General features: G+C 57.8%; 1 protein-coding gene across 6 annotated transcripts in view; it reads right to left on the reverse strand.

Annotated features, from left to right (window-relative positions):
• The window catches only part of ST3GAL4 (ST3 beta-galactoside alpha-2,3-sialyltransferase 4), a 32,982-nt gene extending 21,865 nt beyond the window's left edge, over positions 1 to 11,117 (reverse strand). Inside the window, exons 1-3 of one of the 6 annotated variants that reach the window (XM_036860528.1) lie at positions 10,934 to 11,086; positions 3,833 to 3,899; positions 2,590 to 2,659 (exon numbers count right to left, since the gene is read on the reverse strand). In XM_036860528.1, the coding sequence (XP_036716423.1) occupies positions 2,590 to 2,659; positions 3,833 to 3,885 (123 nt within the window). In that variant the 5' untranslated portion in view covers positions 3,886 to 3,899; positions 10,934 to 11,086. Of the gene's footprint in view, positions 1 to 1,284; positions 1,803 to 2,589; positions 2,660 to 3,832; positions 3,900 to 10,933 lie in introns of those variants that run through there. The other 5 variants (XM_036860530.1, XM_036860531.1, XM_036860535.1 and 2 more) reach the window with 5 other exon arrangements.
• Positions 11,118 to 18,047: the final 6,930 nt, after the last annotated feature.

Raw genomic sequence — 18,047 nt, forward strand, 5'->3', positions numbered from 1 at the left:
GTGGCAGCCCCTCTTCGCTCCAGGTCTGCCCCAGCCCAGCACGGGGAGCGGTCCAGAGCTCCCACCTGACACCACAACCACGACTGCACTCACCTCTCCTCCCAGCCGCTGGGTCCACTGCACTCATGGCACACACGCAGCTGCCCGGGGACCGGGGGGACTGCCACCCAGACTCTGCCTGCACTGAACGTGGATCCCACGTACAGGCCAGGCTCAGGGGGCGTTGGAGTCCTCAGTGGCCAAGCCGCTCTCCCTTTCTTGGTACAGCCCCTCCTAGAGAAAGTGCCCAGTCCCACGGGGCGTGGCCACCGACCTCCAGCCAGCGCCAGCTGCCCCTCCCCCGGCGGCTCCAGGGGCAGCACCCGCTCCGCTCGAGCAGTGCCTCATTTGCAGAGTGCTATCCCCTCTCCAGAGCTGGTGCTCCCAAAGTCCCCCAGCAGGGACGGTACAGGGCCAAGTTCAGTCCACGCCTGAATTTCTATCAGGAGCCCACCAGGGTCAGAGTGGCTGAGGGTGGGATTAGGGCAAAAAGGGAGGGCTATGCATGCTGGTGTGCACGGCCTCTGGGGTGGGGGTCTCTGGAGAGAAATGAAACTGCGGAGAATGAAAACAAGACCTCCATTTCCTGCATCAGCCTGTCCCCTGGGAACAGCGAAGCCGATAAGAGAGACCCTTTTGAGATCGTTTCACATCAGTAAGATGTTTCCACAAACCAGCTGTTTATACAACTCTCCTGGAGGTAAGGTTACCAATGAGGGAAGGGGAGGGGCGGCTAGCATTCTAGGTGTTGCTGGGGAAGGTGCAGACCCTCCAGTCTGACCAGTGGTCCCTCTGGGGCAGGGCTGGGGCACAGCAGTGGGACTGCTGGCAGGAGGGCTGCCAGGTCATCAGAGATGACCCAGAGCCTCCCCTGCCAGGGGCTCACGCAGCCCCTTGGGGGAAACAGGGAGGCAGATCTGAGCACGCACGGCGCCATCCCACCCCAGAGCCGGGAGGCACCCAGAAGACATTCTGAGCCCCTTCCCAGGCCAACTCCGCTCTGGTCCACTGAGGACCCTCCGTGTTGAAAACCTACAAACACACCTCTGAGCACAAACAACACGAACCCCTGTTCAAACACAGGAGCACACCCCAGAATAAACATGGCCCCTACACACGCGCGCACACACACACACACACACACACACACACACACACACACACACACACACACACACACACACTCTCCCCCTCTCTCCTCCTTCCTCCTCCTCCCTGCTGGCCCCACTTCCCGCCACAACATACAGCTTCTGGGCCTGCTGGGCCTCCCTCTGCCAGGGCGCTGTCTTCCCCATCTTTCGAGAAGGGCACTGCCCACCGGGTTCCTTCAACTTCATCTCCGGCTCCAGCGGAGTTTGTTTGTCAGGTTGTAGGTCCCTTGGGCTGTCAGCCAGGGAGCCTGAGATTCGGGAGGAGCCAGGAGTGGCTGGGCCAGTCCTCCGGGGATCTCTTCGTCTCCAAAAGTTGAGTAAAGGGGAGCCCTGGGCTCCTGGCTCGGCGCGGCCAAGCCCAGTTCCCAGGAAGGGAGCCCCACCCCAGCTGTGCTCAGAGGTGCCCGGGAAGGCGGGTTGTGGAGCAGGGGGCGGCAGGAAAGCAGAGGGGGAGGACACTCGGCCTTGTAAGCGTGTCCCCGGGGCCAGGGGAGCGTCCTGGGGCAGCCTGTGGCCAATGTCAGGCACGGGGCAGAGGCCCCTGCCCCGGGGCAGGGCACCCCCCCCCCCCCCCCCCGCAGCAGCGTTTCAACTCACCATCCTCCTGGCCTGTCCCAGCCTCTCTGCACCTGCACCTGATCTTGACCTTCCCTCTAACAAATCCAGGAAACCCTAGGCCTTCCCCGCCCACATCCCACCCCCGTTCAAGCCCTGTTGGGCTCAAGCCCTGAGGCATTAGCAATTCCAGACTCATCCAGGCACCCAGTCCTGGGGGAGGCGGAGGAGGGCAGGCCTGGGGCAGTCAGGGCCTGGGGACTGAGGATTCCAGAGTCTCGGGCTTGCTCGGCAGGTTTGGGCCATGCCACGCCGCCTCTCCCCAGAGCTGCTGGCCAGGGTCCTAGAGGGTGCCCCTGGGCGGGGCACCCTAAATCTCATGGAGGGCGGGTGCTGGTGGTCAAGTCACGAGCCAGAACCCTGGGCTCTCTGCCACTCACGCCCAGAGAAACCCCGGGCTTTGCCAGCAGCCTCCTCCTCTCTGCCCTTGTGGGAGCCGTCCTGGTTCTCAGGCTGCAAAGGGCAGGAGCTGTCAGCCCCCTGCGGCCCGCGCATGAGTACCACCCTCAGGGCCAGACCACATCCGGGGCTCCTTCTGAGGAAGCCTGGTGCCAGAAGCAGACTCAGAGAACTGAGGCACAGAGGAGACCCTGAGAAGGCCTAGGCGACTGAGCCACCGCGGGGCCCTGGCCCCGTCTGAAGGTGGGAGGCCCGAGAGGCGCCCCCATCCATCCTCTTGGCCTCTTCCGCGAGCCCTTCCTCCTGCCTAGAAGCTGTCAGGACCAGGGTCCTGGGACAGGGCCCCTCCCGCCCCCAGCAACACACCCAAGCCTGGCCAGCTCACCTGGCCTTCCCGGCCTGTCAGTCCCGCTGTTCCGGAAAGAGAACATTTTCTTCTCACTCTATTTGGACAGCTGCGGGGAGAGTGAGAGTGAGAAGAGAGTGTCTGATCATTGAGGGAGGTGGTGTGCGGGGGACAGGGCCACAGGGCCCCCGAAGTGGCCGGGGGGCCGGAGCTGGGGAGGCCCCAGATGGGGGGCTGCGTGAGGAGCTGGGAGGCCTGGGGCCACCCGACAAGGGTCAGCGTCCCTCAGCAGCACCATCAAGAGAGTAGCTGGAGGGGCTCCCGGCCCAGGTCCGGGGGTAGCAGGAGGGATGAGAAGCCCAAGGCACCAGGGAGACCGATTCCCATCTTTAGGGAATGTGCTCGGTTACAGGGCGGGGTGAGCACGCCTCTCAGGCCCAGCAGCCCCTCTGCAGGTCCAGGGCTGACAGGCGGGGCTCCAGAAAGGAAGACAAGGCACCCACAGGACAAGGCCAGAGGACCTGGAAGCGCAGCTTCTTCCTGCCCTGGGAGGCAGGAAGGTAGGAGCGCGGGGTCAAGCCAAAGGCTCTTCCTCCTCCCTCTGCCCAGCCTCCCTCCTTCTCAGTGGTCGGTCTCTCTCTCTAGCTCCCCCCCCCGCTCCTCCCCGCCCCCGTCCCTTTCCAGCCGCCCCATCCTGGTGTCTCCCTGTCCCCATCTCCAACTCCCTCCTGCCTGCCTCCCCCCGCCCCGGTTATGTAAGGGGCCTGAGAACACACAGAGGGAGCTTTGTTGTCAAACCAAATCCATACGGAGCCGGGATCGGCCAGCGCAGCTGTTCCCCATTCCCTCCGCCTTGGCAGGGGTGAGGCACCGGGCAGGAAGCCCCCCGACGCCTCCATTTGGGGAGGTGGGGGGCAAAACACGCTGGCCCCAGGGCCCCCAGGCAGCTGAATGGGTGGCCCGGGATCAGTCACCACCGCGTGGGACCACAACAGGGCAGCAGCTGGCCCTCAAGACAGAGGAAAGCCTCAGTGCAGAGCCAGGGCCCCGAAGCCCGGAGAGGAGAGTTCGGGGCTACGAGCAGGGCTGCACAGTGAAGGCCTGGAGGGGGGCCCAGACCCACACCAGTGGACCCCATTCTCGTCCACACGTGGATGCAGGCCCGTGTTCTCTCTGCCACACATCCCATGTACATACTCTTCCGTGCGCGCACGCGCACACACACTCACACACACGCACACACACACACACACACACACGCACACACGCTGTGTGTGCTCACCTGGAAGGCATCTGAGCAGAAATCTCCTCCCTGCTCTCATCAGCCTCCTCCATCCCAGCAGGTACCTCTGGAGAGAGGAGGGTGGAGGGCAGAGGGCAGAGGTCAGAGGCCAGAGAAGCTCCACCAGCCAGCTCCTCTTTGGAGGCCCTCTGTCTCCGGCATGAGATCCTGCCTTCCCACCCAGGCAGATGTCCAAGAAGGGAGGTGAGGGGCCAGGAAGCTGAGCTTAAGATCAGAGCATCCGCACCTGGGGCAGGCCCTGTCCCTTCACCCAACCCAACTGCTGGACGAGCGTCCCGCTCGAAGATGCTGGGGCCGCCAACAAGAGGAGGCGCTCCTGAACCTCCACGGCTGCAGGGCACCCACCCGAAGTCCAGCTGCCACATCAGGCAGGACAGCGAGGAGGCTGAGGCCTGGGTGGGGCGGGGGCAGAGGGGCAAGGGAAAGAAGAGGAGGCAGACACAAAGGAAGAGGGATGGCTGGGGGAGGAGCTGGGAGAAATCTGAAGGAGAAGGGAGGGAAGGCAGGGGGGTCGGAAAAAGAGGAGAAAGAGGAAAAGGACCAAAGAGGAGACAAGAGGAGCAGGGGGCGGTGTGGAGAGAAGGGCCCACACCTCCTGCAAGGATGCGTCCACACCCTCTCAGCCAGCCAGGCCGGTCCAGGAGAAGCAGCACAGGGAGGGGGCGTTTCCGGAGCACCGGCCCCAGCCCACCCCGTGCCACTGTCAGCCACGCCCCAGGGGCTTCAGCCTCAACAATCCTGGCTCCTCGGAACCAGAGGACAAACCAGGACCTTGGAGGAAGGAGAGACAGGGGTGGGATGGAGGTCAGGAGAGGCAGCCCCTGCCTGGGGGAAAAGTCGCTCTGACACCTTGAACAGTAAGTTACTTTTCTGAGTCTCAGCTCCCACCTTTGCAAAAAGAAAGAGTTACCGAGAGGCTACTATGTGCCAGTGCGGTGCCGGGTGCTGGGGACACGATGGGGAGTCAGACGGTCACGGGTCCTGCCCGACAGTCTAACATCAGCCGGGACCTCTGAGGCCTCCCCAGCTCGCCAGTGTCTATCATCTGTGCTCCGAGATCCATCCCGTGAGCTGCGCTTTGGCAGACGCTATCAGGCCGGTTATCGGATTGTCTGATGGAGAGCCAAAGTCCCAGACCTGCCTGAGGTCACACAGCTGGGAGCAGACAGAGAAGACAAAGGCCACCTGCCAGGCTTCCTGGCCCCGAAGGAAGGCACTCTGCAGTCTCTGGGCCGCACCCTGAATCACAGAAAGCCCACCAGCCAGCACTTACAAAGCCAGGCCCCAGGTGCTGAGACATTATCTGAAACGCACTCTGGTTCAGAAGAGGAGAAACCGAGGCTCCGTGTCGGGCCCAAGGCTGTGCAGTCCTGCCCTCCCCCACCCATCTGAGCTCACGGGTGGTAGGGTCCCCTGATGTCACAGGCTGGGACCTGTGGGGGGGGGGTGGGCGGGGTACGTGACAAGGGTGCAGGGCCGTCAGGGGAGCCTCAGAACAGGCTCGAGTCGGATGCAATCTAGGAAGGGGACTGCCAGCGGCGCCCAAGCCACCGTCAGGGGACAGTGGCAGCAGAGGTGGGGAGCTGAGAACACGCGGCTGGGGAAGTACAACAGTCCGACCGGCGCCCAACGGAGGTTTTCAAATAAAAAGGGTTTTAAGCCGAGACACCCTCTCTCCCACTTTCAAATGAGATTTTATGTGGAAACCCAATATGTAGAAGGAATAAGAGTGGAGTCATTTGGGGTGAAGCAAGAATGGGGGCGAACCCGCCTCTTGAGCCCTCACTCCTGAGATGACACCCCAGAGGGTTCCACCCCTGGGGCGCTTTTCGTGGACCCGGATAAGGGGAGAGCTGACATTGGGCAGGAGGGGAGGTTAGGACCAGTCTGTGCAAGGACCCAAAGGCAGGGCTGAGGAGGGGATGGCGGCAGGAATGTGACCAGGTGGCCCTGGCACGGGGGAGTGGGGGGATGCCCTCCCGGTGGGCAGACTCCTGCCCAGCCCACCCCCAGGGCTCCTGCCTGCCTCTCCTGTGTCTGAAAAGGCTGCCAGGCCAGGCTCCAAACAGCTCAGCTGTCAAAAGGGAAACTCTTCGCCCTTTGCCCCAAGAAAAGGGGGAAGCAAAGCAGGGACACAGTGAAGACAATGTCACATCCGATCTATATCCTCCCTTTGTTCATCAAACAAATATTTACTAAGCACTTATTACTTGTTAGACATCATTCCAGGCATGAAGAACATGGCAATGAGATGACAGGTTCCTGGAGCTTACATGAAAACCCTAAGAAGTCAGGGAGGAAAATGCCTTGGAAGTTTTCAAACCCGTTTCACACCACAAACACGCCCCTCCAGTGCCTGCATCTCCTCTGGACCGGCCCGGCCAAGGTCACGGCTCCAAGCCTGAACATCTTCAGCCACAGGGCACTTGCCCCCTACGCAGGCAGAGGGCTGCTCTTGAAAGCTCCAGATGGCCACACTGAGGGCCCTGGGTCCCTCCCCGCCCAGCCTAGGCAAGGCAGTCCACAGGGCACTGAACACACCGCTAAATGGGCAAGTTTTAGTTTTTATCACGACAAAATATGAAGCTTCATCTCGAGTTCTGCTGGTTCTGGGTCAATTGCTCGGAACCAAAGGAAATGAGCCGTCTCCCTTCTCACCTGCCCAGAGTTCCCGGGTCCCTCGGTCCCTGCCACCGCCCGTCCCCTGCTTTGCTCCCCTCCCGTGACCTTCAAGCAGTGGGTTGCCAGGGTGGGCCCCTGCTGGCCCCCACTTCTCTCCTGCCATCCCTTCCAACCAGGCCTCCCTCCTCCTGACCCGAGTGACCTCTAAGGAGCAGAGGGGAAGCAGGTCTTTGAGGAGCCTCTCTGGCCTTGAGCCAGGCCAGGCCAGGGTCCAGGAGAGCCCCAGAGCAAAGTACTGTGGCCTGGCAGGAATCTGCGGATGCCAGGAGCAGCCACCTTGGCCGGGTCCCCGCGCCCAGACCCCCGGAGGACCCCTCCCCTTCCCCACGTGTCGCCGTGGTTGCCGGATGAGGCCTCACAGCCTTGTGGGCGGCAGGCGGGGAGCCGCATTTCCAAGGAATAGGAGCCGCATTTCCAAGGAATAGGAGCCGTTGGGCAGGCCAGGTGGAAGCAATTACCGGAGGGAAAGCGGGAGAGGTGGGGGCCGGCAGGGGCCGGGAGGGGCCGCAGCGGGGAGGGAGGAAGGAGAGCCCAGCCCTGCCCAGCTGAGAGAGGCAGGGGATGGGGAGCCAGGACCGGCAGGGCCAGACGTGGGCTTCAGGGCCGCACAGAGCCCTGGGCTGCGAATCAGGAGGGCTGTGTCCTCCTTTGTCACCCACACCCGGTGGCCTTGAGCAAACCCTTTCACACCTCTGAGCCTCGCCCTCTTCCTGGATCACAGGGCAGGAGAAGATGAGCTTGGGGAGCAGTAGAGAACTGGGCTGAAAAGTGCAGGTTTTGGAAACAGGCCTAGCTAGGAGTCCCAGCTCGGCTGCTTAGGAGTCGTGTGACCTTGGCCAAATGGTTTAATCTTCCCGAGCCTCCATGGCTTCATTTACAAATGGGCTTAATGAAAGGGTCGTGCTTGCGTGAAGTGATGTAAATAAGTGGACAGCACTTTTTTTTTTTTTTTTTTTTAGGTTTATTGGGTCAGGCTTTTAATAAGTGCTCTATAGATAAATCATAACTAGTTTTGTTACTTGCTAAGTCCCTTTTTACTATAAGGACAGGTATTTGCAGAGGCTGCACGGGCAGAGGACACAGGGCAGACCATGGACACGGGAGCATCACCGCAGGCCCTGGAACGTGCACTCTGGAGCAGGGTTTGGACCCACGCAGCACAACAGTGCGCGAGCCCGGCGCTCTGCAAACTGCTCCGTGTCCCCTTTCTAGCAACCACGGTCCACCCCGCACAGGAAAGCAAGATCCTGGGGCCCCTGACACACTGGGGCTTTGAAGTGAAGCTGCAGGCAGGAAGAAGGGGCCATCCTACAGCCAGGCCTTCCTCACCCTCGAGGCCCAGGTGGACACCCCCCCGGCCACCCCCCGGCCCCAGCAGCACCCTCCTCCCTGCTGGGCTCAGGGCAGAAGCCAGGGCTTCAGATTCTAGAGCGTTCACATCATCTCTCTGCAGGATGGCTTTGCGGGGTGTGGGGTGGCAGAGATAAGGCAGTCATCTGGCTGGAGGTCTCCCGGTCCCAGGCAAGGGGCCAAGATTAAAGGAGAACCTGCAGCTTGGGATGGCCTTCCTCACTCTGAAGAGCGATCAACCCAGCGCACCCCCTGGCAGAGTTCACCCCCTGCCAGCCTCAGGGGCACCAGTCGGAGGCCCATGGCACCTGGCTGGGGCCCACACATCGCATACGGCTGCTCGCACTTGTAGTGCATTTGACCACTTCCTCTATCCGTAGAATAAAGGGCGTCACTCACACTCACATTCACACACACACACACACACACACACACACGGAATGTGATACAGGTCAGGAGTGAACGTGAGGCCAGGGGTGGCCAGCAGCCCCTCCAGGGGCACTCAGAACACTCATGTAGAAGTGCTGAGCACCTCTGGGAAGGGGTGACAAACGAGAGGGGGAATTAATGACTACAGGCACCCAAACATGCCTGCCCTAGTCATTTCCTCAAGGAAACCAAAGGTTTCAGGTCAAGGACAAGAGTCGAGAAGGAAGGAGGACCTGAGGTCGAGAGGCATGAGAAGCCAGCTCGTTTCTGCAGGGAAATGTGTAACCCCAGGGCAGCTGAGGAGTCAGGAGGGAGGGGCAGGCCCTGTATGTTTTCTGGGTGTCCCCCCACCTGACTGTCCTGCTCCCTAGCACTGACGGCCCAACCCCCAGGGCCTGGGAACTCAGCTGGGTTGTGGTGGACGCCTTGGGCACAATCTGTAGGTCTGGCTCTCAGGCTCTGGGACCCTCTGGGACACTGATCTGAAGGGTCCCTTTCAGGAGGCTGGAGGTCCCCACCCTACCGTGGGCTGGGACCACTTTGTGTCATTCTGAGGTGGAGGGACCCCTTCCCCACGACGGCAGGGACAAACCTTTGAGCCGCTCTGAGAGGAGGAATTCACCCAGAGAATGTACCCAGGTAGGGCCTGGGCGGGCACCCAGTGCAGGGCAGATGCCAGGCCAGTAGGGGTAAACCACAGATGGCCACAGGTTAAGCTGGGGCACAGGAAGGGGGGTCTGGCCTCTCTGCTCCAGCTGGTGAAGGGTAGGGGGGCTTCTTTCCAGAATTTGTTATATAATTCTGAAAGGAGCAGATTCTCGGTTCTCTCCAGAAAACTGGATCCCAGGGATCTAAGAGGGCTGGCAGGGTGGAGGGGCCGAGGAAGTCTGTTTCTGAGGAGTGGGGACTGAGTCACTGCTCTGGGTAGGGAAGGGGTGAGGGAGGGAAGGGAAGATGGCCCAGAAGACGCCGAGCGCTTCCTTGGCCTGGGCCTCCACTCACAGGCAAGGGGCCTGTGGCCATGACAGCAGTCCACTCCCAAGCCACAGATGCCTCTCGGCCCACAGTCCAAGCAAGAGGCTCCCACGCTACTCTCCTAACTCCTCCTCTGTCTACGCTCCCCTCCTAACCCCTGAACGCCTGGACTCTGGGGGGAAGCGCCCGACTCCTGGCTCCCCCTCAGCTGCTGGGAGGGAGACCCAGGCCCAGGGGACAGACGAAGATCTCCCGCCCAGCACATGGATGCTGAGGGATGGGGCACGAAGAGCACGTGCAGGGGAGACACGAGCAGAGCCAGGAACAGGCTAGAGGGACCTGGGGTGCCTCGGCTCGGGCAGGGGTTATTCACAGAGGAGCTCCCGGCAAAGAGAAAAAGCCCCGGAAGTTCATTTCTAGGCCCCAAACAGCTGGCGCCTCCCAGGCACCCTCTCTGGAATTATGGGGCAGCTTTGGTGAGCATGGAAAACTTTGGAGGGTGCGGGAGAACCGCTGCTAATAGCAAACACTCACATACCTCCGCCTCTGTGCAGACACCTTCCACAGTACTCAGCGCCTTTACGATCACCCCTCCCTGCCCCCCGCAGCACAGCAAAGCTCAGGAGAGAGCGGTATTGGTTTGTGCCTCTGGTGACACCCTAGCTGTATACCAGGCCCATTCCCAAGGTTCCGCAAAGAATAAGTCTGCCTGAACTTGGCTTCCACACTGTGCCTCCCCCCAGCGGTGGAAAGCACAGGCTTCTGTGAGAAGCGCATGGGGGTGCCAGCCTGTGGGTGGGCATGAGGTCACATGGGCAGAGCTGAGCACCCGGACGGTGCCTGTAGCCCCAGTCCTCTGGCAGGAGCCTCCCACCCCGGCACTCAGGACCCAGTCTGCAGGACAGACAGAGGAAGGGGCAGCAGTAGATCAGGCCTCCGATGCCCAGAAAGAGCCTCCCCCAGGACTGGGAATGGAGGAGGCAGTGCTGACAGACATGTTGGCAGCTCTGGGCTGCCTGGGAGGTCCCAGCCAGCAGGGGCCCCAGGGGGGGCACCTAGCACAGACGGCTGAGCCCAGCGATTCTGCCCCCAGCTGGACTCCACCTTCACCCCAACCCCATCCCTTCCCACCGCCCACCAGCCAGCTCTGTGGCCCAGTGGCCTAGGCCCAAAGAGCCCCGCAACGTGGACTGGTGTCTTGGGCACAGCCAGCCTGCAGCTAGAGCCCCACCTTTGGGCTCTGCTTGGCGACCTTGGGTCTCCTGCACACAGCCGGACGCAGCAGAGCCTGCCACTTGCAGGCAAGCCAGCCCAGGATCTCCTGGACTCGGTGGGGCAGTTGTGGGGAGAAGTCGGCTCAGAGGATGCCCAGGGGTGGGGGCTAGAAACTTTCTAGAGAAGAAGACCGTCCCGTTTGCTCACTCCCAGGGAGCAGAAAGAATCGGCTTCCCGCGAAAAACTGGTCCAGGGCAAGGGATCCCAGGGCTGTGGCCTCCCCACCCGGCCCCGCGCGGCGCCCACGTGCCCGGCCACCTCCCCGGCCGCGGCGCCGGGCGGGGAACCGGGCAACCGGGCAGCCGGGACCCGGAGGCGCTCCCCACCCTCCCTCGCGGGCCCCACGGGGACCGGCCGCCGCGTACTCACCCTCGCGGGTGGCGCGGGGCGAGGCAGGACAGTTCCGCGCGCAGCTCCGATCCGCTAGGCGCACGGGCTGGAGGCGCGGCACTGGCGCGGCGGCTCCGCTCGGCCCGGTCCCTGTCCCGGGCGCGGGGCCGGCCTGCGAGCGGGTAAGTCCGCCTGCTGGGAGGCGGGGGCCCGGGCCCAGGCGGGGGGCGGGGAAGGGGCCGAACACGCTTGCGCACACGGCCGGGCAGCCGACTGGGGAGCCGGCGGGCAGGAGGAGGAAGGGCGGGGTGGAGGAGGAGGAAGGACTCGGGAGATCCTGCTTGCGGGCGGGGCCGATGCCGGCGGCTCGCGATGGTCCGGGAGCCGCGGAGGCCGGCGGAGAGGGCGGGCGGCCGGGCCAGGAGCGAGGGGCGCGGAGGGGTCGACCGACCGGGCAGGCGCGGAGGGGCGGGAGAGGAGGCTGGTAAGGTGAGGGTAGAGTTCTGGCGGGCGCAGCCTGTGAGTGGCACGAGAATGGATATGCCCAACGCAGCCTCTGCACACCCTCCTGGAAACAATGAGACCCAACAAAGGGTTCTCCGCTCTCCCACGCGATGAACCGTGTCCTTCCCTCGCTCGGGAAAGCGAGGCACAGAAGAGGGAGTGCCACCTCCACTCCCCATGCACAGTGGCCAGGTGCCCTGGACGGAGACCTAGACCCTCCCTCTGCCCTAGTCTCCACCTGCCACCCCCCAAACTCCTCCTTCTGCAGCCTCTTTGCACACCCTATCTTTGGCCTTGAGAAAGCTTCAGTTGCTGTTCCTTACTGAAGGCGCCAAGCAGCCTGTCTCCAGGGGAAACCCCATCAGGCCTTACCTTGGTTCCTGGGGCCCACCCACCCCAATCAAACCTGGGAACTACTCAGGCCGAAGAATAGTCCAAAAGTCACCCGCAGGACAATCCCCATCCCCCGAGACACTCTTTCATAGGTGCACAGCATTTACTGAGCGCTTAGTGTGAACAGCCTGATGCTGGGGGCTCCAGGGCTCCAAGGAAAAACGTAAGACACACCCCCCTCGCCCCCCACCCCACAGGAAGCTTACTAGAAAGAAGGCTCACAGTGGAATCCCACTCAAAAATAAGTTAGGACATAAAAGCTTTTGCACAGCAAAGGAAACCATAAACAAGACAAAAAGACAACCCTCAGAATGGGAGAAAATATTTGCAAATGAAGCAACTGACAAAGGATTCATCTCCAAAATTTACAAGCAGCTCATGCAGCTCAGTATCAAAAAAACAAACAACCCAATCCAAAAATGGGCAGAAGACCTAAATAGACATTTCTCCAAAGAAGATATACAGATTGCCAACAGACACATGACAGAATGCTCAACATCATTAATCATTAGAGAAATGCAAATCAAACTACAATGAGATATCATCTCACACTGGTCAGAATGGCCATCCTCAAAAAAACTACAAACAATAAATGCTGGAGAGGGTGTGGAGAAAAGGGAACCCTCTTGCACTGTTGGTGGGAATGTAAATTGATACAGCCACTATGGAGAACAGTATGGATGTTCCTTAAAAAACTAAAAATAGAACTACCATACGACCCAGCAATCCCACTACTGGGCATATACCCTGAGAAAACCATAATTCAAAAAGAGTCATGTACCAAAATGTTCATTGCAGCTCTATTTACAACAGCCAGGACATGGAAGCAACTGAAGTGTCCATCAACAGATGAATGGATAAAGAAGATGTGGCACATATATACAATGGAATATTACTCAGCCATAAAAAGGAACGAAACTGAGTTATTGGTAGTGAGGTGGATGGACCTAGAGACTGTCATACAGAGTGAAGTAAGTCAGAAAGAGAAAAACAAATACCGTATGCTAACACATATATATGGAATCTAAGAAAAAAAAAATGGTCATAAAGAACCTAGCAGCAAGACGGGAATAAAGATGCAGACCTACTAGAGAATGGACTTGAGGATACGGGGAGGGGGAAGGGTAAGCTGGGACAAAGTGAGAGAGTGGCATGGACATATATACACTACCAAACGTCAAATAGATAGCTAGTGGGAAGCAGCCGCATAGCACAGAGAGATCAGCTCGGTGCTTTGTGACCACCTAGAGGGGTGGGATAGGGAGGGTGGGAGGGAGGGAGATACAAGAGGGAAGAGGTATGGGGACATATGTATATGTGTAACTGATTCACTTTGTTATAAAGCAGAAACTAACACACCGTTGTAAAGCAATTATACTCCAATAGATGTTAAAAAATAAGTTAGGACAGGATGTGACCAAGCGTAAGGTGTGCGTAACTGACAAAGAGGGTTCACGGAAATGCCAGCTCAAGGCTCACTTCAGCTGAAACTGGAGGGTTTATCTGCTAAGAACATTTAACAGAGGAAGCTCTACCCTGCGTAAGCAAAGTGGAGAAGGCAGGATGAAGATAGAGGGCTTCAAGTGCTTCCACAGGTGACTCTCCATCCTAAATCCCACCTTGCGTGGGCAGAGGTTTTTCCTACATTTCCCCAGTGTCTAAATTATGCTTGAATAGTGCCTTTGGCTTTGTCAATCAAGCATTCATCCAACAAATGTTTATTGTGTATCAGCTCCAGGTCTGGCACAGTGACTAAAGTCTCTGCCTGGGTCAAGGTTAGAGGAAGACAGAATAGCCTTCTTGGTGCGTGGGTGGGAAAACTGGCCCAGAGAGAGTAAGCAATCGCCCAAAGCGACTAGGTGAGTCTGGCAGAGCTGAACTGAGAATCAGCCCAGCTTCTAAACTTTGCAAACTCTTTAATGAACTAGATCTAAACACAGTTGGCAGTTCTTGTTATGAGCCATGTAAACTTCACTCTGTGGGAAAACAGAACTGAAAGGCCAACTTTTGCTCCTGGAGACCTGATTTCTAACTCTGCCTCGGTCAATAAATAGCTTTAATTTTCTTACTAGAAAAAAATGGAAATAACTGTGCTTATTCAAAGGGATGTAAGTTCAAATGGATACACATTTGCTCTGGGAGTATAAGGTGCTGTGTAAGTACGCACTTTTATTATGCACACGGAACCAGTAAGCTGTATTCAGATCTCCTCCCTTCCCCCTCCCCCAGCTTATCCCAGACCTGGTTACTGGGTGCCCAGAAGCTAACTGAGATCCTGACTCCTCCCCTTAGGCCACAATGTGCTTACTCAGAATCTTTTCCCTCCAGTTTCTTAATGGCACAGCCAGATGCTTAGCTGGCTGCCTAGAACCCACATCATCTTGTGGGGCAGGAGGAAAGCGATTCTGGTACTTTTCACCTGGAGCCCCTCCCAGCTCCACTGCCCCGCCTGCCCATCTACAAGGCACTGGGATTTGCTTAGCAAGAGGCAGTGTGGTGGGACAAGCGGGGCTTCGGCTCCTGAAACTGTTCCTGTCGGAGACCAGCTGTGCCAAAGGCGCGTCAAGACACCCTGAGGGTCAGTGGTCTGGGTCCTGGTCCCCTTCCAAGCCATGCTGCCTCCATTCCCACCTCCTCAGCCGCCCCCCTTTACCTCTCTGGTTCTGTCTCTGCTGTGGAGGAGGTGGCGGACACCACTCTGCTGGGGGGACCAGGGCGCCTCTCTCTCTCTTTCTCTCTCTAGGGAGTAGAGGGAGGAGACAGACGAGCAAAGGGTGTGGGAGGGGCAGGTGCATCTGGAGCTGGGAGGCCCTGGACTTGTGGCTCCTCCCGGCCAGGCAGGGGTGTGGGTAGGAGGCGTGGAGCCCTTGACACGTGTGTCTCACAGGCTTTTGGCTCCTGTCCTTCACATGTGCCACGCTAGCATCCTGCCCACCGGGAGGAGGGAACAGCAAGATGCCATTTGAGGAAGAAATAAACCCAATCCAGCATCTCAGACGCTTTTAAAAATAGCAACTCCGGGATGGTGTTTCAGCTCCTATTTTTATCAGGTTTATATGGCTGGACGCTGGAGCTGAGCTGTCACCAGGGTTCTCAATAGCAGCGGACACATCACTATTGTAGTCTCAGAAACCTGCCGTAAGGCGAAGGCTGAAACGCATTCCAGGAACCTGTCGGCTGGACGGGATCTTTTGAGAAGTCATTGCACACAGCCCTTGTCTCTTTTGGGGCCACGATCAATTAACCACAGAGAGTTTATGGCTTGCATTTTGCCTTCAAGTCTCTTGGTTACCATGACTTCAGTGCATAATCGAGGATTTCACTGCCTTCTAATCCGGAAGTCCTTTTTAATATCTAACCCCAACATATTGGCTGTGTCCTTTAGGCCCTTCTCGCGGTAGGAAAATGGCAGCTAACATTTATAGGTCTTACCATGTCCACAAAATCCTCTTATTTAATCCTCACAAAGCCCCTCGGGGTAGGCACTGCTATCACTCCTAGCTTACGAACAGTTATGTAACTTGCCCGAGATCATATCTGGTTCTGGTGCAGGTTCTATGCCAGAATCACCAGACCACGCTGGCTCTCAAAAGGAGGTGGTACAGAACATTAAGAAATTTCCCCCTGGGCTTCCCTGGTGGCGCAGTGGTTAAGAATCCGCCTGCCAATGCAGGAGACACGGGTTCAAGCCCTGGTCCGGGAAGATCCCACATGCCACGGAGCAACTAAGCCCATGCACCACAACTACTGAGCCTGCGCTCTAGAGCCCACGAGCCACAACTACTGAGCCCACGCGCCGCATCTACTGAAGCCCGTGCGCTCTAGAGCCCGTGCTCTGCAACAAGAGAAGCCACCACAGTGAGAAGCCCGCGCACCGCAACGAAGAGTAGCCCCCGCTCGCTGCAACTAGAGAAAGCCCACACACAGCAACGAAGACCCAACACAGCCAAAACTGATAAATAAATAAATATAAAATTAAAAAAAAAAAAACTTCATAAAAAAAAAAAAAAAGAAATTTCCCCTTAGCCTTGACTTTAATTTCTTCCTCCTGATCCTGAAGGAAAAACTGGTCAGGGTACTCTTGGACGTGTGTGCCCCATGCTAGAAGCCAAGTTCTAGGTCCCGGCCGTGCTGAGCCACTGTCTCCCTGACTGCTGGCCTTGGCTTGTGCTGGCCACTTGGCTCTCAAGCTTCAGCCCGGAAGTCTGGCTTCTCTCGGCATAAGCTGCCACAGTCCCCTCTGGGTCTTCTCAAAGTACTCATGTCCATGGAATTATTTTGTAATTATGTCTCTGTGTCTCACTACCTTGTAAGCTCCACGAGAGCTCTAGCTCCATATTCTTGTCTAAAAACAAAAGGTAGGGTAGATATTCAAAACCTTGTTGATTGAACAGAAACACTGTAGTCCGTGCTTATTTTTCAACAGTGGTTAAAACTTGGTAACTTCAAGTTTATAGAGACTTCAGAATCCAGTGTAATTTCAGTAAGAATATGGAGCAAACACAGGGCTGCCAACATTTATTTTGCTAAGTGAGGATTTTTAAAAAACAACTACTATTAATTATCACCATCTTCTTACAAAAGAAAGGACATTTTAGGGTTCAATATACGGGTCTGGAATAAAGATTTAGTCCTTTCTGAGAAGGCAGAGTTAGCAGACCCACGTCAGCCTATTCAGAAATAAAATAGATATATTAAACTATTTTGGAATAGAAGTATTACAAGAGAAACATTTTCAAATATTACTTTGTACGTAATTGTTTTTTTTTAAATAATTTATTTATTTATTTATTTATTTTTGGCTGTGTTGGGTCTTCGTTTCTGTGCGAGGGCTTTCTCTAGTTGTGGCAAGCGGGGGCCACTCTTCATCGCGGTGCGCGGGCCTCTCACTATCCCGGCCTCCCTTGTTGCGGAGCACAGGCTCCAGACGCGCAGGCTCAGTAATTGTGGCTCACGGGCCCAGCTGCTCTGAGGCATGTGGGATCTTCCCAGACCAGGGCTCGAACCCGTGTCCCCTGCATTGGCAGGCAGATTCTCAACCACTGCGCCACCAGGGAAGCCCCCGTAACTGTTTCTTGAGTTGTTTCTCCATTTGGGGATCTGTATCCAACAGAATCAGGCACTGTGGAGCTAACTGTCCAACTCCTCCTGAAATGCTATTTTTCTCACGGTCATGAAGGAACGCTGACAAATACAGAACACTCAGCAATTCTGCTCTATGAGGAAACATTTGGGCAAACTGAGAGGAGCCGAGGAACAGCAGTCCTGTCTCCAGTTGCTCCCCTCCCTCCCCAACCACGCCGGGAAGAAAGTCGGCCAAGAACTGGGGCCTGGTGGCCGGTGGGGAGCCCTCCAGGACTCACCTGGGAAGGTGACATCTACCTCCAGGAGAGCAGGGACACAGGCGCGCACACCGAGGGCACGCGGCTGAACGCACAGGACAGACTTCCACGCTGCCAGAGAGGGCTGGCACTGCCCGTCTTGCTCAGGACGCTGTCTCCGGGCCGGCGGGATGCTGGGGTCTGCTGAGGGAAGGCAGGAGGAAAGCCAAGGCAGAGGACGGGGTGGTTCTCACTCTGCATCCCTCGGGCTGAGGACCGTCTGTCCGCCCACTAGCCCGTAGGCTGGGAGCTTCTTTTCAGTCACCTCTGCATTCCCAGCACTTAGGACACTGTCTGGCTCAAGAGTCCGTCAGCGAGTCAAAGCTCTGGACGCCACCACAACCATGTCACTCTGCCCTGTTGGCTTATGATCACCCAGCACATCACTCCGTAGTGGGTCCTCATCCCCATTCCCCTTGACAAAGAAACAGGCTCAGGACGCCTCGGGTTGACGCCAGGAAGAGACCATTTACCACGATCTAGGGCAGTGCTTGGCCTGTAGTATGTGTTTAATAAACACGCGAGAACGAATGAATGGAGCTCGGCTCTGACTCCAGTCTCCTGCCTCTCAGTCCAGGGGACGCAGAATAAGAGCCACTCCGTCGTCTGCCTCAGCTTTCCTCCTCCTTTCACTTTGCGGGACACACATCCTGTCTCCCCTGAGAGTGTGTCCTGAGGAAACAAGACCCAGTAACCCGCAGCCCCATGCTGACTAAGGAGCAAACGCCAGCCCCTCTCCAGCAGCGTGATACATCTGTCCCCTGGGCTGGAAAGAGGGCCTCATGTGTTTAACTGCATGCTGTCAACGCCTGCACCTGTGTCCCTGTTCTGCTGGAGCAGTGGTAGATGTCACCTTCCCAGATAAGCCCTGGGTG

Source organism: Balaenoptera musculus, chromosome 8 (genome assembly GCF_009873245.2).
Source record: "Balaenoptera musculus isolate JJ_BM4_2016_0621 chromosome 8, mBalMus1.pri.v3, whole genome shotgun sequence".
Taxonomy (NCBI): Eukaryota; Metazoa; Chordata; class Mammalia; order Artiodactyla; family Balaenopteridae; genus Balaenoptera; species Balaenoptera musculus.